We start from the raw sequence: 20988 nt of genomic DNA, 5'->3' as shown, positions 1-20988 counted from the left end.
CTCGCCACGCTTGATTAACCTCAGCTCTCAACCAGAAGAAAGCTGACCATCTTCAACACACACACACACACACAATTTCCAACACCTACAGTCCCATTTGAGTAATTCAATTAGTGGGCGACGCTGGCGCATGATTGATTTGTTTGTGGGATCGACCGCGTTCTTGTTATTTTCTCCTGCATGAGCGGGACTGATTAGGAGAGAGAGGTGAAGGCTGTGTTCAGAAACTCATACTAGCTGGATATAGTGTGCATGTTGTTTTGCATGCGGGATAAGTTTGCTTAAATGTGCAGTATGCATCACATTGGCAGATGCTTTTATCAAAAGTGACTCGTACAATTAGTGCTACATCCCAATGCATGATATACTGCATCCCAAAATGCAATGCGCTTTTAGTTGACCTTCCACTTTTCAGTGTGAATAATGACCTGGAAGTTATTATAATTCAGCAATTATCTCTTTCTTGATTGGTCCACCAAAAGTTAAGACAATCCTAAATAAAATTGAATTAAAAATGTCCAAATAATATGTTTATTTCAGAGATCATATTCTTAATGGGTATTATTTGTAAAAAAAAAAAAAAAAAAAAAAAAACCATAGACATATTTACCCCAGTATAGGGCTGTAAACGATTAATCGCGATTAATCGAATCCAAAATAAAAGTTTGTGTTTACATAATATATGTGTGTGTATTGTGTATAATTATTTTGTATATATAAATACACACACATGCATGTATATATGTGAGAAATAATTGCATTTATATACTGCATAAATATTTTTATATGCTTTATATTATATATAAATAGAACTATTTTATATATAAATAAAAATTTTTTTCTTAAATATATACATGCATGTGTGTGTATTTATATAAATACAAAATAATTATACACAATACACACACATATATTATGTAAACACAAACTTTTATTTTGGATTCGATTAATCGCGATTAATCGTTTACAGCCCTACCCCAGAAGCAACTCTGCAAAATATATCGAGGCTTGTTTTAATAACTTGCATATTTAATAGTTTAATGCACTTAATATCAACTTGCAGTGTTGCTTTAAATACATTTAGTTAGTTTTTTTATTGGAAATCAAGTCAAAAAAGATACTCAAGGTTTATTTGAAGTGCCAACGTGAACATACTACTGCATTTTACCTTACAATCTCCTGTTTAAACCAAAGTAGACAGTATACAATATATAATGTGTGGTAGTAAGTTAGTATTCAATTCTGAACACAGCCAATTATATTTTTATGCACATTTCTTGCAAATCATTATCAAACAACTAAATCACATGCTGAAAATGGAAAGAAAAATGGGACTTTTGCTTTAACAAAGATGGCGAGCAATGACTGTGCCTGAGCTTCTGTAAGAGCAGTGTGTATGCGTATGGACACACACCAAGGTCATTAAATGTGAAGCATCATCATGGGGCCGAGACGTAATGCAATTGTTGTCAACTTCCATCTGTTGGCTTGTAGTGCTCTCATAAAGACGCAGCGATGCGTGCACACATCCGACGGGTCCGCCTCGGGCCATGTAGAGCCGCGCAGGTCAGCCGCACCATAGACCGAACTGGCATGACTTAAGATCATGTTTATGCAAACACGGAAACCAGTCGCTAAGCTAACCAATGCAGTAATTGAGCTTTGTGAAGGTGCCTCAAACCGGCGCATTACTGTGCTGCACATTTAGCCCGGACCGGGCCTGGACGTGTAGAAGCTGCCCTGGGCAAAAGCTCTGTCTTGGATCACTAATCTCATTATGCAAATGCTGCTTTATAAGTCACGTTCAGTTTAGCGAGCAGCAAAATGATTAATGTGAAGTGTTTTTGCATTATAAATATGCATGTTGGTGTGTGTAATCGAAGAAAGAGCTTTTATGCTGTATACTTTACTAGATGTTGCCAATATAATGTACAAATAAAAGTATATACAGGTGCAAAAGTTCATTTATTTCAGTAATTCAACTTAAAAGGTGAAACTAATATATTATATAGACTCAATACATGCAAAGTGAGATATTTCAAGCCTTTATTTGTTATAATTGTGATGATTATGGCTTACAGCTTATGAAAAACCTCAAATTCAAAATTAGAATATTGTGAAAAGGTTTTCATAAGCTGTAAGCCATAATCATCAAAATTATAACAAATAAAGGCTTGAAATATCTCACTTTGCATGTATTGAGTCTATATAATATATTAGTTTCACCTTTTAAGTTGAATTACTGACATAAATGAACTTTTGCACCATATTAAAAATGTTCTAATCTATCTATCCATCCTTCCATCCATCCTTCCATCCATCCATCCATCCATCCATCCATCCATCCATCCATCCATCCATCCATCCATCCATCCATCCATCCATCCATCCATCCATCCATCCATCCATCCATCCATCACATTTATTATTAAACGATATGATATATAAATATAGCAGGTGGAGCTGGGGAGGTGGAGCTGGGGAGGTGGAGGGGTTCAGAGTAATTCTGATAGCACTGCAAGACTAGCTTACATCAAACACTGAATCTGACTATTTAAATGTTGAGCAAGCGATCTCATTTTTCGTTTTTCGACTTTCACGACTGAACTAGATATACGCAGTTTCGCTTGCGATCCAATTATGATATTGCAGCGCATATTGAATCGTGACACATATCGCAATGTTTATCATATCGCAAGGAAGTTGACGAAACCCAGCAACTAAACAAATGTAGACAAATTCAACGCGTGATGAATTTAGGCACCTGTAAACATACAAAATTGAACATTTGATCAAGAAGAATACACCCAAAATTGTTATTGTGATGATTACCATTTGAATCGTAGCTTCGTTTCCCGGGGAAAATTAATGTAAAATCAAAACAAATTCGCTCACCTACCTGTTCGCTGTGAAAAAGAGGGCACTTCATTAACATTAGAAATTGCACACAGTTTTCATATATATATATATAATGAAATGAATATCGATCTATATCTGGAGCGACCCCTCTGAACATCCGCCCTGATATCATCTCCAAACAGTTTAGCTGGAGAAGGTCTAGTAAATGTGTGTAACGTTAGCATTGGTGATTCGTCTGGAGATGAGATCAGGACTGAAAGGAAGAACGTTTACCCAGCGTCCTCATTAGCGTGATAAGTGTGGCCTGAAAGCGCCCGCCAAACAGCACAAATGTCACAGACGTAGGTAAACACCACCCCCGACACCTGTCTGACTCCCAACACTGACATTAAACACACACCAAACAGGACACAGACACAAACACGCACACAAAGACACACAATGAAAGCTGGAGAAAGAAGAGGACGGCCGCTCTCCGTTTCCGACAGCAAGACGTCGTCTGGAGTCATTAGTTAGTGGAGGTAGTTAAGTTAAGGTTAGTTGTGTTTTTATATTAGTGTCTTACCTCGGATGGGAGTACTCTCTGGAAAAAGACACAAACGAAACAGACATCAGTTTAGTTCACGGTTAATAGAGTGGTGCAGGTGTGGCGGCACTTTGTAGGCCAATCGGCAGTTAGCATCACTGGTTCCCTCGACACAACATCGACTCTGGGACAACGGAAGTGCTACAATGCTAACTTGTTCCCGCGCTTTGGCTTACAAAGTGAAGTCATACCCGCACCACTCTATGTACGTTCAGGTTATGACTCTCTTAATGCACTGGTTAGTTTAGTTTGAGATCATATCACAGCTTTAGTGAAGGTTAAAGACCTGCCAGTGCTGGACGTGGAGCTTTACGTTCATCTGTCTATCCCTCCGCTACTTCATAGATGCACATAAACTATCGGATATGTTTGGAAAGGTTAAAGACGCTAAAGAAAATGTGTTTGACCAACTTTTACAAAGATTTGAAACATTTTAGCAGTTTTTTTTTTCAATAATTACAAACATTTTAGCTTTATTATGTATAGAGAAACCACACATAAAAAGTGTTTATAAAAGCATAAATTAAATATAATGTTGTAATATAATTGTATTTTATTTGTATTATTTAATTTAATTTACTATTAATATTATATTAATAATAATGGCTATTTTATTAAATAAAATAAATAAATAATATAAATAAAATATAAAATTTAGTCATTTAAATATAAATCAGAATATTTGTAATCCATAATACATTATTAAATTTAATGATTTATTTTATGAATCTTATTATTGTTCACTATTATTATTATTGAGTTTCATTTTCACAAGTTTATATATACATTATTAAATACGTTTTATTTTTATTTTGCTGAAAATTTAAAAAAATCTATACTAATAATAAAACTTTATTTTCGGCATAATTACAAACTAAAACAAATATCTAAATTATATAAAAAAATATTTAAATATAATTTAAATAAAATATAATTTTAAATAAAACACCATTAATTATAATGTTTAATACATTCATTCATTTTTTTTATTCTGCTAGGGTGTAAAACACTTCACAATTGTAGCCAGACGTGTAAAACGAGGCCTTAAGATCAAGCAGAAGCTGTAAGTAGTAATCCAGTGATGGTTAGCATTATCTTACCAACGTCTACGTGATGTCTATCTAACATTGACAAGCAAAGCTGTCTTTGCCCCTCGTCCTCCTATCTTTGACACCTCGCATGGCCTGTTTTAGGTTCATTTCTCCACTATAATCAGCTCGTTGAATCCTGTCCCTCTCTGACCCCAGCGCTATAGAAACACAGCGAGCTCTTTTGTCCAGCAGAAGTATGAAGGTCATCGGTGTGACGTGAAGGATATTTTGCCTGCTTCTCGATCAGACTGATATTAATTTCTCATATCATCTCCGGCAGTGCTAAAAGCACCATTTTATTCAGTATTCCTGTTTAAAAAACACCCACATCAGGCCTTAACGAACAAAATATAATAAAAAGAGTGTAAATAAAAGAGGTTTCATCTAGTATTTATATTTATGAGCCTCCTAACGGCAATATACAATACAAATGCACAACGCTGCGAGAAGTGCACTAAATAATTCAACCTACAGCCGAACGCATGTGAGCTTTGAGGCTCATGAAGGGCGTCTTTTTGAAAAGCAGGCAAAATATTCATAATTTAAAAGTTGTTTATGTATATTTAAGGACTTGAGGAGGAATCAGAAGGGCACGGGGATTAGGGGTCGTCAGTGTTTAGTTAGTATCAGGGACGTTGAGGCAGCAGAATTAGCTTGTTTTTGTTCCTACTAGAATCAAAGTTATGGTTAAGGTTTGGAAAGAACTGGTTAGGTGAGGTTAGGTTAAAGGTTAGAGGTTTTAAAACACATAAATTCCACACAGAACGACAGGACAAAATGCTAAAAAGTGCTGTCGTTTGCTCAAAGAAGCTTCCAAACATTCTCAATCTACTCTGGCAAGAAAAAAAGTGGGTTTTATAGGGGGGCGGCAGACAATCTGGCCGCGGTCTCGATCCATCTGCGTGGCTGAAACTGAGTCCGGCTCACTGCCATGCGTTTAGGGCCGAGTGACCTTAAAAATGTCTCTGCCGAGGCGCAGATGTCGTCTCTCCCTACAGAAAAACTCAGTGCCTTCATCGTATCACACGGCCAGTGACTCGCAGATCGAGAGGCTGCTCAATGGGAGGAGCTTGACATCCAGCCCCACCTCTCTGTATGCAATGGGAGGAGCTTGACATCCAGCCCCGCCTCTCTGTATGCAATGGGAGGAGCTTGACATCCATCCCCGCCTCTCTGTATGCAATGGGAGGAGCTTGACATCCATCCCAGCCTCTCTGTATGCAATGGGAGGAGCTTGACATCCATCCCAGCCTCTCTGTATGCAATAGGAGGAGCTTGACATCCAGCCCCGCCTCTCTGTGTACAATGGGTGTATGTAATGGGTGGAGCTTGTCATCCAGCCCCACCTATCTGTACGTAATGAGTGGAGCTTGACCAACCAGCTCTGCTTCTTTGAAAGTAATGGGTGGAGCTTGACATCTAGCTCCGCCTCTCTGTATGCAATGGGTGGAGCTTGACATCTAGCTCTGCCTCTCTGTATGCAATGGGAGGAGCTTGACATCCAGCCCCGCCTCTCTGTATGTAATGGGTGGAGCTTAACAACCAGCTCTGCTTCTTTGTAAGTAATGGGTGGAGCTTGACATCTAGCTCCGCCTCTCTGTACATAATGGGTGGAGCTTGAAGGTTCAGTCACACCCTAACCCTAATTAGGTCAAGCTCCACCCATTACATCCACAGTGATTGGTCTGTATAAATGAATACACTTTCAGTATAAACAGACTCAAGCCATGAAAGCCGTCAAAGTACTTGACGCTTGACGTTTCTTCTATTTATAGACCTAGAACTGACCTAAAGAACTAACAATGAAACATCATTGTCTTTAATTACCAATAGCAACGCTATAGAAGTTCATTTGGGTCCATCAAGTCACAGTGAGAGTCCTGCTATTAACCACTGTAGCAGAGCTTAAAAGCCATCAATTAGACAAGCACCTCGGGGCCTGTTCCAATCAGACCGCCAGCCAGCGTGCACAGGAAGTGCAAACCACAGCAGGAAGCTGTCCATTTATCTGTCCCGCGTTCCTCCCAAGGTATCACCTGTGGAGATTTCAGGAGCAGCAGCTGTACCTACACCAGGACGAGATCCATATATCAGACAACGGCCGCAACTGTGACGGCTGCTGCCAACTAAAGAAAGGACACGGGTTATTCAAAAGCACGCCAGATCTTGTTTTGCTCTCAAGAAAAATGACTTCGGCCCCGGTATGGAAACTAAAGAGATCACTTTCACTTCGGAATAGAGATAAAAACAGGAAAGCAGGAGTCTTGGCTGGCGTCGACAGCTACAGGCCTTTTTCTCATCAGCATAAATCCCTCCAGGTCGGAGGATCGGGAAGCGGGATCGCTCTAAAGTAAACATCTCTACATAAGACACCTTCACTCGCTCTCAGGGCTCTGCTGAAGGAGCTTTCAAAGACACAACTAAACATATGATGAACAATCAAGTCAGCACGAAATCAAACACAACCACTCGAACTAGGATAAGCTGGTCTCCTACGTAGATGAAAACTACCCAAAACCTCTCTAAAACCAGCAGGCAGACCAATTTGACCAAGCTGGGAGATCAGCTAAGACTTGCTTAGGCTAGATTTCTTCAGCTGAGCGTCTAAGGTCATTAAAGGATTAGTTCACTTTAAAAAAAACTTTTGCTGATAATTTACTCACCCCGATGTCCTCCAAGATGTCCATGTCTTTCTTTCTTCAGTGGAAAAGAAATGAAGGTTTTTGATGAACACATTTCTCCATATAATGGACGTCAATGGGCCCCAAACGGTTCAAGGTCCAGATGACAGTGTCAGCGCCACTTCAACGGGCTTTAAACGACACCAGACGATGATTAAGGGTCTTATCTAGCGAAACGATCGGTCGTTTCAAAAATAAATTAAGTTTTATAAGCACAAATGCTCGCCTTGCTCTGTTCTGTGATGCGCGTTCGTGACGTTACGTAATACGCAATTACGTTGTAAAGGTCACGCTTCTATGAAAAGTCAAACATTTCTGTCCTGACGAAAATTTTCTTTTAGGCTTTTTAATATTACAACACGCAGGATACGCACACGAGATGGGCATTTTAGACGATAAACTGACACAAAGACATTTGAATATGTGTGTACGGTCCTCCTTCTGCACATCTGTAAACACTGTCTCGTCAAGCGTGACCTTTTCAACGTAATTGCGTATTACGTGACGTCACGAACGCGCATCACAGAACAGAGCAAGGCGAGCGTTTGTGCTTATAAAACTTTAACTTTTTTATTTATTTTTTAAATTACCGAACATTTCGCTAGATAAGACCCGTATTCATCGTCTGGTGTCGTTTAAAGCCCTTTGAAGCGGCGCTGACACTGTCATCTGGACCGTTTGGGGCCCATTGACGTCCATTATATGGAGAAATGTTTTCATCAAAAACCTTCATTTCTTTTCGACTGCAGAAAGAAAGACATGGACATCTTGGAGGACATCGGGGTGAGTAAATTATCAGCAAAAGTTTTTTTTAAAAGTGGACTAATCCTTTAAGGTTGTAAGTCATGTTGGGATAATGTTAATTAATAGCCAAATACATAACTGGTCTCATTCGTATGTGCAAAAATGAAGCCACCTTTTTCACAATCCAATCAATCCCTGATACATTTTTCTACTTTACATCCAAGAAACACCTCAACTTACAGAAGTAAAATGGGGTTTGAATGCCATTTCATGTTGCCTTTACCTTTCAAGCACATGAACTATGGAGGACCTGCAAATGTAATCCATCCCTTGGGTACAGGACCTCAGGTGATGTTTGCTTTTGGCTACTTTAGAGATCCAGACTGGGCCGGAAGGCTCCAAGGCCCCAGCTTTATCATCTGGTTCTGCTCAGATGATAAATATGTTATTGTGATGGAGTTGAGCAAGCGCTCGGTGGCACACGGACCGAGGGTGTGTCCGGCGGTCAACAACAGAACCGCAACTGCTTGGCCAGAGCTTCTGAAATTCTAATCTGTTATTCTTCTGTTTTATAACCATCGGAATATTTGTGGCCGGTGAGAACTGAAGCAAAGCCAGAGAAGGAATTCTCTTGAGAGCTGGATGTGAATGAAGAACACTAGACGGTTTAACTAGTAAATCCACACACGCAAACTCGTACACACAAAGACTTTCTGCAGTGTGTCATCCCCAAAAGTTGGGTCGAGTCTTGAGAGAAACTGGGAAATGTTTCATGTTAGTGGGCGAGGAGAAGAAAAAGAAATAAGGAGGGTACAGACAGACTGAAAGGGAGAGCAGAGGGTAGGACATGCATTTTAAAGCGAAGTTAAAATGCCATCTGCTTCAGGGACACTAGGAAGCTTGCGCACTCACTGAGACACTTACCAAAGGCTTCTGGAAATGATAATAAACAGAAAAAGAAACAGAAAGGAACAATAAAACAGCACATTTTAGGGTCGGATTCACAGCAGCTTCACACATCCTGAAATCAACAGAGTTTAGTGGGGAAGATCTCTTTGTACGATGGTTAGATGCACGTTAAACAGATTTTAGACACGTTTTATGACCTCATTTGAAGATAATAGAGACTAGCTTATGGGGGAGTCTCACAAAACCCGTCAAGAGCATTTCCAGGTTTCTACATTTACAGTTAAATGCATAGTTAGAGTTAAGGTTAGGTTTATGTTTAATATGTAGTGTGTGAAAACACATTCATACAAATTGCTCTTGATAAAATAATTATTGCCTTAAGAAATTCATTAACATCTCTAAAGATTTAGAGCATTTTTGGCATTTTAATTACCAATTAGACCAAATAAACACTACTAAAAGCATTTAGATAACTCACCAACACACAAATTGAATTAAGACCATGATTATAGCTAATTTGTACATGCTGTATGCTCTGCATGCTGAATTTAGTTTGTCTAATTAGTAGTACTCCAATGGTATGTTAATTATTAAGGGCTAGTCAATGTTATGCATGTGAATGCCGCCAGAAACCTGCTTCCATTGAAATAGAGACAAGAAAACAGAGAGTGAAGCACAACAACATGTATGACCCACACACACAGTGACGAAAAGACAGACAACACATACAGAGGGAGGACAGGTTGCTAAACTTAGCTGCTAACTGTTTCGGCTGTATGCTAACAAACATTTTCAAATTTGTCTTGTTAATCCTGTATGTCTATTGGCAGAGAAATTAGCTTGCAAAATGAGCTACGAGTGCTAACCTTGAGGCTAGTGACTTCACTAATGGAAGCTAAAAGGGTTGACTATTTAGTCCTCCTTGTCCTCAACTGGAGAAGTCAAAGGCATTTGTGTTCCTGTATCACAGCCAAGGGTGTTACGGAGGCCTGTGATACCCCCTCGGCGAGTCTGGGTCTTCCATTAACACGGAGCAAAACAAAGCACTCAAGTCTAACATAAGTGAGAGCAGATGTAGCCACCAAACCATTTTGCTTGAATCTGAAAGTTTGTTTTGAAAATGCCATGACGGATCCTGAAAAGGGGAACTCTGGGTAAGCGAGTTCAGGTCAGGGGTTGGTAGCTGAGTATATACTGCCCATAACAATTTGCATCAACAGCTCTGAATCAAATGCAACCCAATAGATTTTCTTTTCTCTGTTGCTGACAAATCACTGACCCACAACGGTGGCCTTGGGGCGACTGGAGCGCTAGACTTAATGAGATATATAATTAGACTCTGTTTTACTGGGTCTTTCAATAAAGTTTCATTAGCCTAAACCAGACATTAATCATACGCTTGCCACAAAATCTGGACTAAGCTCCTCTGACGCTGTTCATTAAAAGTCATTATCTTTCCATTTCAGCTTCCCTAGCAACTTTAGTGTGTTGCACTAACGCGCTGGGTGGTTGTTTTGGAAGAGCGCAGGGTACCTACAATCAGAAAAAGGACTGATACAGAATCCTAAACAAGAAGCAGTGCGAGGAAAAGAAGTATATTAGCAGTAAAGCACCGTCGTTTGTCTTACCTGATCTGAGCTGTTTGATTCTGCCGTTACTTGTGCTAGGGTCGATGGGAAGGAAGTCTTTGAACCAGGTGATTTCCGGGTCGGGGTTACCACTGGCGGCGCAAAGCATGGTAGCCGTGCGTGTGCGTTCCACTACCTTCAGCTGTGGGCCCATGTCAATGTTGGGGAACCCCCCAGGAAGTAGGTCTTCTGTTGGGGAGAACATAGAGAAGTTTAAAGACAAGCAATAGACAATTAGATTGCATTTACCAACTGGAAAGTTGCTACTAAGCAAGTTTCTGGAAGAACCACCTTGACATGGAATGAGCTCTGTAGTGGAGAATGCGAGAGGTTTGGACACGAATAGTGTACTTTCAGATGTCAATAGGGGCTTTTGCAGTGGGTAGTTGTAGGAACTCAGTTATAGGTACTAGAGATGCGCGGATGGGCTATTATTTAATCCGCAACCGCATCACAAAACTCATCATCCGTCCGCCATCCATCCGCACCAACGTTTTTTGACCAATTTTCAAAACCAAACCCGCCCGCCATCCGCTGATTGTTTTAAGGTCTATAGGCGATGCTGACGTGAGGCTAGAAAGCTGCCTGTTCTAGAGAAGAGACTGATCCAATGCAGCAAGGCTTTTTAAAGGCTAAAGTCCCTTAGCCTAGTGGCTATGTTGCACCCCCAGAATATCAGCAGTGAACTCCGTCTCTGATCGGCGCACAGGGACAAAAATAAATAAATAGCCTAAATAAAATGCACATTGGCAAACCTGGCCTTACCTGACTAGGCTACTGTACAATTTTAACATTGTAATAAAAAACACAATGTGGCACATCATTTCAACATGCTGCTATTTAACCTACTAATTAATGCCTATTGCACTTTATTTTTTGGCAAAAAGAAAGAAAGCCAGAATTTGAGTTTGTCACGTACCACCTTTGCCGGCGTTGCCATCTCTGATAATAAACAAAGCAGCATGCATAGACGCGACTTGGCCAAATGACTGCTGAGATGAAAATTTTACTATTTCAAAGTGTGCTAATTTTTTTCCACGGATATATGTAACAATATTTAACAATGTATACATATTTTCTTATTTAATTGGTTCAACCACCACCTGCCCGAATTGAATTAAAATATTATTTTTCATCACGTCATCCGCCCGATCCGCGGTATATCCGTTGAGTCCACGGCTGTAACCACCAACCGCGCATCTCTAATAGGTACTAGCCACCAGGGTTGTTCCCAGAGAACTAAATGTTCCTCCAGGGCCATTTTCCTGGTTGCATTCGCACCGCCAGTAGGAACTATGAAATGACGTAAGCCATGCTTGTTTTGCGCTTTTATTTTGAAGGTGCGGTGGACATTGATGGCGCTGAGAACTCCAGAGCCTGAGCACACAGTGCTCCCATTCTCCGTCTTCATTAGTTTACGATATGTTTAACAGTTCTGTCTAATATGTGATTAGATATAACTGCTATTCGAAGAAAGTAAACCATATATTAGTGTTTCCCATATGGTTGATACCCAATATCGCTAGCTGAGCAGAAATACATAATCATGTTTGGCATTGTCCCCTCAAAGTCGAGTTGGATTTTCTCCTTAGCGTAAAGGTTGAGAGGTCCATTTATCACTGTTTTTTATGTTCGTAGAGTTAGTTTGTGAAGTAAATATATAGGATATAATCTGTGTGTTTGCATAGCTTTAAAAAAAATTGTGGGTGCTGGTGTTTCGAGCGCATTTGGCCAATCAGTGTACTTTTACGTCACTGGTAGATCCTATTGTGCTGGGTTAGACCCTACTCTGAAGTAGGAGCTAATTTAGTTCCCCAAAAGGCAGTCCTAGGACTAAAATCATTCCCAGTTCCTGTGGTGTGAACACGCCAAAAAAATGGGTACTTCCATTATTAGTTTTATAAAAAGGTTCCTAGGTGCGAAAGCCCGTAATAACCTACTCGAAAGTTACAAATATCTGGAAGAACCAACTTGGCTTGCAATGAGCGAGTAGCCAAGTTGGGTTTGGCTTGGACCTGTTTTTCTCCAGGGACCCTCAAGGGGACTTGCTGAGGGGCAATGAAACATTAGCATAGCAAAGAGCACACTGAGCTGTAGCTCGTACCATCATACATAGCATTCGGGCCCTACAGATCAGAGTCTACACTAGCGACAGGGCCGTTTAACCGGGGCAAGCACTGGTGACATTTCACCCCAGGTTCCTCCATAGTTGAAGTCAATTTGAAGAGACAGGTGACATACAAACACACAATAGAGTTTGACAATTCCCCGCTCTTGCTCTTCAACAGAATCCAGCATGGCTGATGTCTGCTGTTGTAGGCCAACACAAGCTTTCACACTCTTCATGGAATCTGCTGTAAAGACAATGACTGATAACGTAGAGGGAAAACCTCTCACTTCTTTGACCTGGCGTGACTCACATGCTGGCTGAGAACTGTGGACACTGTGGACTTTGCCAATGGGCACAGGTCAGGCTCTAAGTGTGAAGGTCACATCCTTCGAACCCTTTGAGAATCACAATCGGTTTGCCAAGGCTCATGACATTACAGGGAACCAAAGCAATGCACCTAGACCAGAAACTGTTGTTTTTACACCAAAGAAAAGGGACCAGAGCCAATGTTTTGTGCACTGACCTTTTATTTCCATGTTCTTTTATTCAGTGTTGGCTGGGGAAGCATTATTGCGGCCTATTGATTATGAACCAGTGGAGACACGAGGTTTAAAAGTTCCTGCTTGGGAGGGGATGTACAAGGGTAATTGTCCTTTCAAAAGCAGCTATTCTGTAATATTTTGGAGAGCGACATTCTGTGTTTTATTGTCCATGTGATTCATGGCCGGATTATCCATGCTGTGACACCAGAATAGGATTTCTGAAAACCACACAAATTAAGCCTTAAACACAAGATGAGTAATTTGATTTGAGCTTAATTAAAGGCAGCAAGTGCTGGTGAGACTTGACTGGTGGTGGGCGAGTGAGAGCAGCAAACAGAGTCACTGATAGAAATGTCAAAACAATGCAAACTCTATATTAGTGAAAGAGGTCGAGACAGGACTGGCAATAATACCAGTGTCATGATGCTGCGTATACTGCCGTAATGACTGCGGGCGTACAAAAGCAAATGCAAAGAGGGTCTGTATTGTCACCGGGACGCAACAACTGAACTGGAATCATCCGTTAAGAGAGCCTCACCGCGAGCACTCCCAATGTAGAGATGTCCTCTACGGGTAATAGTAATGGAGAATGGCTAGAAATAGAATTTGCCTTGCAGATGTACTCTTCAAACACTCAAATTGGTTCAGGGTCAGTTGCTCTGGTAAAATACGAAGGAAATCAGGCAGTAGGCATGCATATCCGCGCCAAGAGCCCTTAGTCCTGTCCTGCCTGGCTTGTATTCGTGCTTAAAAAAGCCCTGGAGTTATAACTCCAATATTCCCCACCAATCCGATCACACAATTAGGTATAGCTATTGTCTCCACAACAGCTTTTTGATATTGTCACGACCAGCTGATTTACAATTAAGCTCTGGGCATGTGCACTAGAGCCTCGCGTCGTCCCATAGCCCTCAACGCCAGTTTTAATGGGAAGGCTTTTAAATAGTTGTCCATTAGACAAAACACAGCTTTCCCCATTCTCCATCACCACGCATTTCTGGAGCTAGAAGCTAGCCGATGCTTTGTTCTGCACTTTGCAGAGGGCTAATTCAACATCATAATTCCTTAAAATACACGCCGGAATGCAATTACAGGCCTACGCCGGTTCGGGGTCTGTATCTGGGCGGCCGCCGCTGGCCTGGCTAAGAGGCTGTTAAGCCGCGATAATAATGACGCTGTTATGATGTTCAGTGTAGCGGGCTGAGTGCACCGGCCACTTTAGCCAACAGCTGCGCATTCACCGATTCAGCCGGGCACGGAAGTCGTCCCGAACCCCCTGCCCCTCACCCCTAAACCTCCAATCCGTTAGCTTTGACATGGGCTTTTACGCTCGCTGTTATTATCTGTAATTGTATTTAATTGTAGCTTGTGATTTAATGGCATTATGCAAGTGACAGGTGCAAAGCCTCTTAACCTGAGCGGTCAGTTTAGTGCAAGTGGATTTGCAGACGTGCATCTATGGTAATAAGCAAATGAGTTTTGATTGATTTATGATGATCTCTGAAGCTCATTATCCGTGCAGCTGTAATATTTCACATCACAGATTAAAAGTAAAATGGCTTTTGCGGCTTGTAGATCAGATATGAAATCTATACACAAGTGATTTTTCCAACTATTTCCCCGCCAGCGTTTTAAAAAAGTTGCAGCAACCACCCGTTTTATTCTAGCTTCATGCATTTTTTATCAACACTTGAATGTGGGTACGTTTATTTTATAAAAGCAACATTTTGAACAAAAAGCGGAGAAAATTACGTATTTTTCAAAGACTACAACGTGCATATTTTGATCTGGAGATTTAATCTTTCACTCTAAAAAATGCTGGGTTGTTTCAACCCAATTTTGGGTCAAATATGGACAAACCCAAACGTTGGGTTAAAAATTTAATTAAAAAATTTAACCCAACGGCTGGGTTTGTCCATATTTGACCCAAAATTGGGTTGAAACAACCCAGCATTTTTTAGAGTGTTCCGAAGTTGCGTAATAGCGCCCCCTACCGTATAACAGTGAAAACACAGAAAGCAGTATAATTACGTCAATGGTGGGGAAGCGCCGTTTCGTAAATGACAGAAAATGACGTCAATGGCGGGGGAAATAGTTAAAATACAACCATTGTGACAAATAATAGACAATTTACTATGCATAACACGAAATGTAACAGCAAATACTATGAATAATACTAAATATCATGTATGATACCCAGTTTTTGCTGCTGGGTGTTTATAAGTAAATGAGTTCCTGTTGATTTATGATGATCTCTGAGGCTCATTATCCGTGCAGGTGTAATATTTCACATCACAGATTAAAAGTAAAATGGCTATTGCCGCTTGTACATCAAAATAAATAGGTAATATACACACAACTGCCGCCTTCTGCTGGCACCGTGGCATTCTTGTTAACAGCTTTATCAACCAGAGACACATTTTATAATTACACAAAGCATTCTTTGAGTAGCGTGCATTTTTAAAAACTGCTCTCCGGCAAACACTTTCCTGCGGATAAAAGTCTCAGGGGCGGCATCAAACTCCGTAGACGTGTCCTCCCCTGCACTGGCTATTTTATTATTTTCACTTACCGAAATGATTTAATTTCATCAGTTCCTTAATCAGGTTAACTGATTAGCTCTCGCCACAGCCAGAGATGGCTTTAGAAGCACATTAATATGACTCTGGGAAGGAGTGGGCGGAAGAGCAAAAGAGAGAAAACTGGGATGTAAACTATATGATGGGAGGAGGTGGAAGATGGGTTTTTTTTTTTTTCAAACGCAGAACTAAGGCGACATTTAACTAATCTGTAGCCCCAGCTGTTCGGATTTGAGAGGTGGTCAATTTAATTTCCTGTGCTCCAAAAACCGCTCAATTAGCATAACAGGAAGTGCATGAAGGAAAGGACGAGCTTGCTTAAGGCGAGACACGGCAGGCAAAAACAGTTTTTTTTTCACTGGTCAATTTTGAGATTTTGGGCTATTTGTCTTCAATAACATGTCTTCTTCTTTCAGACTTGTGGTGAAAAAAAGTCCAAAATACACATTTAGGTCTTTATTTTACTACACTGTGTCTATTTGCGTCTGTAGATTTCTCTGAAATTCAACAAAAGTTGGCGTTCTATGGTCATTTCCTTTTTATCAGCAACCAATCGTGAAAGTACAATGGGCATTTAACTCTAAAAGGGAAATCTCATTGGCTGATGTCAATTTCCGACACCGTGATTGGTTCAGATGCATCACGTGACGCGCTCTGACATTTAGATGTGTGTTTTTGACTGTTTTTCTGCTCAGTTGAAGGCCATGAATGCTGTGTTAATAAGTTTTGATGTGATTTAGGTGGTTTGTATTGTTGTTGCTAATGATTTGATGAGATATTGTGTCTGTAAATAGTTGTTTCCATTAAAAAAGTATGATTTATTACATTGCAAATCTTTAAATACCTATTTCTCAAAATGAGTTTTTTGTCATTCTCCAGTAGAAACATCTCAGCCGATGTACACCAAACTCTCCAGTTACACACTTAGCAGTATTCTGCAGATATGTTCAGAGGGATTTGTTAATAAATCATTCCTGGCCTGATTTATGTGACATTTTAATCCAAAAAATATGGCGAAAATTGATTTTTTAAGGCTATGGACAGTATATTTAGATTTCCTAGGTAATGAAAGCATATATCCTGAAATCCCTCTGAACATCTTTTTTTCATCTTGTGTGTAATCAAAATGAAAAAAGAGTTTTGCACCCGGCTTTATCATATGTTCAGATCTATCTACCAAAAATATATGCAAAATTACACATTTAATGAGATAATGCCTAATTTGCATAACTAAACATACAAATTTCAAAAACTTGTAATACATTTTTTTTATGAACTTGTGTAAGTAATCAACTGAGGAAGTTTCATGGTGATATCTATTATTTTAAAATTGTACCCTATTCACCTGTAGTGTCTCGCTCTAGATTCGGCTGCGGGACACGAGGGCAGGGAGAGTAATAACGGACGGGGCGCGGAGAGATCGAAGACTGCGGGGCCGAGCCGGAAACACATAATGCTCCATTAAGGAGCGTGAATCCCATTCCAGTCTCTCCAGATACACTATCACGGCCCGACTCTGCACACGGCATCGGGTCTATTGGTATTTGCCAAATAGGAATGCCTACAGGATCAAAGACACTGTCTCTGACAATCCCAATTTCAAGAAGTTTCTTAAAAATGGTTACAAATGTATTTCTACAATAGACAAACTCTTCCGGCTCCCTGAAACGGAGCCATCTGACATTAGCATTTCGAAATTTGGACTTTGAACTCTGGATTTTGCACAAATGATGGTAATTCACAACCCCAGTCATAATTATCGCCTCTGTTTTAATAAGACCCTACAGACTCGCAGATACAGCTGCTGGATTTATGTTTCTCTAAAGGCATCATTCAAACACCCTGAAGCTATATTACCTTTTATAATGTCAAATATAAGGGGGAATACTGAAAAATAAGATGGAATATTATGCATACTACTAAATGCAAGCCCAAAAATCATGTTTAATACTAAATGTAAGCTCAAATATAATGTATAGTACTAAAATAAGGTTATATATATATATAAAACATACTAAACATATAAAACATTTGGACTTGGCAACATACTTGCCAAGTCCAAATTCCATGCATATGTATATATAAACTTAAATATCATAAAAAATCTAAATATAAGCCTAAATATCATATGAAATACTAAATATAAGCCTAAATATCATATGAAATACTAAATATAAGCCTAAATATCATATGAAATACAAAATATAAGCCTAAATATCATATGAAATACTAAATATAAGCCTAAATATCATATTAAATATAAAATATAAGCCTAAATATCACAAAAAGTACTAAATATAAGCCTAAATATCATATGAAATACTAAATATAAGCTTAAATATCATATGAAAAACTAAATATAAGACTAAATGTCATATGAAATACTAAATATAAGACTAAATATCATATGAAATACTAAATATAAGCCTAAATATCATATAAAATACTAAATATAAGCCTAAATATCATATAAAATACTAAATATAAGCCTAAATATCATATGAAATACTAAATATAAGCCTAAATATCATATAAAATACTAAATATAAGCCTAAATATCATATAACATACTAAATATAAGCCTAAATATCATTACAAAATACTATTTATAAGCTCAAATGTCATGCATAAAACTATATTTGGGCTTATTTTTTGTAATTGGTCTGATATTTAAGCTTATATTTAATGTATAAGACAAAATATAATTAATACTAAATATAGAGATTAAAACTAAATGTCATGTATGATACAAATTATAAGCCTAAATATAATATAAAATGCTAATTATAAGCTCAAATGTCATGCATAATACAAAATATCATAAAATACTAAATATCTAAGGCCAAATATAATAAAAAGATCATAAATAATACAAAATGTTAAAGATGATACGCATTACTTTGACTGATATTAAATCATGATTTGATGATTTAATGCTGAACGGATGAAAGTAAACAGCTAGGCCGTGGTTTCTCAGTTTTAAGGACTGCCAATGATCACTCACTGCAGTGTGCACACACTCAAAAACCCTGTGTGTGTGTTTAGCTGTGTATTACAGCGGCGCCGCAGACGTGTACAGATGCCGTTCCCCGCAGGCGCCCCCCGCCGGGCTTTGATAGCGCTGCGCTCGCACCGGCTCCGGCGGCCGCTGTATAATTAGGCGGTGGCGTGTGGCGATGGTTGCGTGGCAAACGTCTGTCTGATGCCCGAGCGCAGCTGTTTCTGCCATGCTGACGTATCCGCACCTGAGAGGCGGAGCGGGGGGGCGCGAGGGGGGGTTAGGCGAGTCACACACTCTTAGGGCTCCTATTTTGTGGACTAGTTCACTTTCAAATCAAAATGTCCTGATGATTTACTCTCCCGGTCTCCCCACGTCATCCGAGATGTTCATGTCTTTCTTTCTTCAGTCGAAAAGAAATGAAGGTTTTTGAGGAACACGTTCCAGGATGTTCCTCCATATAGTGACTTCAATGGTCCAACGGGTCGAAGGTCCAGATGTGAGTTTCAGTGCAGCTTCAAAGTCTCGACACGATCCCAGCTGAGAAAAACTCATTTTCTCCTTCAACTTCAAAATTGTCCGACATCTTTGTTTTAATTAATTAATTAATAATAAAAATTCAAAGATTCGTGACCTTTCCAACGAGATGATGTAATGCGCGGCGCATCTCAGAGATACTAAAAGACAGATTTGTGGTTAAAACGTAAATAATTGTTATTTTTTGTTATAAAATGTCCGCTGGTTTGTCTAGATGAGACTCTTATTCCTCGGCTGGGATCGAGTCGAGACTTTGAAGCTGCACTGAAACTCACATCTGGATCTTCGACCCGTTGGACCATTGAAGTCACTATATGGAGAAACATCCTGGAGTGTGTTCCTCAAAAACCTTCATTTCTTTACGACTGAAGAAAGAAAGACATGAACATCTGGGAGAGTCAATGATCTGGAGATTTGAATTCTGAAGTGAACTACTCCTTGAATGGAATAAATGTGTGAAATAGGAGCCCGACCTCATGTTCTTTCATACGGCCCAAACTCGCTAGCGGCGGCGCGTTGTGACAGAGCGACAGTGACAACCGGCCGCTAAGTGGCTCCCGTCGGAGACCTCACAGCTGTGTTTACAGAGCCGAAGCCCCGGGACCAGGAGCGCCGTGAAGACCGAGTGGCCAGAAGTCAAGCCAGCTTCATTTATACAGCGCGTTCACCAATAGTGTTTCAAAGCAGCTGTACAGTGACAACAGGACATTACAGTAACACAGATTGCTTTGGGTTTACAGCAGATCTAGAATAAAGTTATTGTCCAGCTAAAGTTAGTCTTGATTGATTCACTTCCGTTGCGAAGATCATTAGTCATTAACTTAGGGTCCGCTAACACGACACCGTTCTAACAGAAAACCCGTAACGTGATCGTTCACACAACAGTGTTTGACGCTCGAGAACGCAAACCTTGAAATGCACTGGATCGAGGCCACAGCGCCAATAGTCATTTGAGCTTTTATAATACCACATCACAAATTTATGCACAAATATCATACATAATACTCATATGATATCATGCATAATTCTAAATAAAAGCCAAATAGCATAATGCTCAATATGAACTCGTATATCATACACAAAGTACTGAACATAAGCCTGATTTATACCATAGAAAATACTATAAGCTCAAATATAATGTATAATACTAAAATAAGGCCATATTACTAAATATATAGACCTAAAAGTAATATAAAATACGAATGATATGCTCAAATTTCATGCTAAATAGTAATATAAGCTTAAATATCATATAAATACTAAATGTAAGCCTAAACATGATATAAAATACAAAATATAAGCCTAAATATCATATAAAATATTAAATATAAGCCTAAACATGATATAAAATACAAAATATAAGCCTAAATATCATATAAAATATTAAATATAAGCCTAAACATTATATAAAATACTAAATATAAGTCTAAATATCATATAAAATGCTAAATATGAGCCTAACTATTATATAATATAATACATAATCCTAAATGTCATATAAAACACTAAATATAAGCCAATGCCAAAATATCATATAAAATATTAAGTATAAGCCAATGCCAAAATATCATATAAAATACTAAATAAGCCTAACTGTCTTATAAAATATAAAATATAAGCCTATCATATATAACACATTAATCATAAACCTAAATATCATATAAAACACTAAATATAAGCCTAATTATCATATAAAATATTAAGCATAATCCTAAATATCATAT

At 39.1% G+C, this 20988-nt stretch overlaps 1 protein-coding gene across 15 annotated transcripts in view; it reads right to left on the bottom strand.

Annotated features, from left to right (window-relative positions):
* Positions 1 to 20988, bottom strand: part of ptprsa (protein tyrosine phosphatase receptor type Sa) — a 234714-nt gene that overhangs the window by 89805 nt on the left and 123921 nt on the right. For all 15 annotated transcript variants that reach the window (XM_079594307.1, XM_079594300.1, XM_079594310.1 and 12 more), the window contains one exon: positions 10499 to 10687. In XM_079594307.1, the coding sequence (XP_079450433.1) occupies positions 10499 to 10687 (189 nt within the window). The remainder of the gene's footprint in view (positions 1 to 10498; positions 10688 to 20988) is intronic.

This window comes from Phoxinus phoxinus (assembly GCF_949152265.1).
Source record: "Phoxinus phoxinus genome assembly, chromosome: 20".
In the NCBI taxonomy this organism is placed as follows: domain Eukaryota; kingdom Metazoa; phylum Chordata; class Actinopteri; order Cypriniformes; family Leuciscidae; genus Phoxinus; species Phoxinus phoxinus.
Note: the sequence above shows the minus strand (reverse complement) of the source record. Positions and strands in the feature narration are given on the sequence as shown.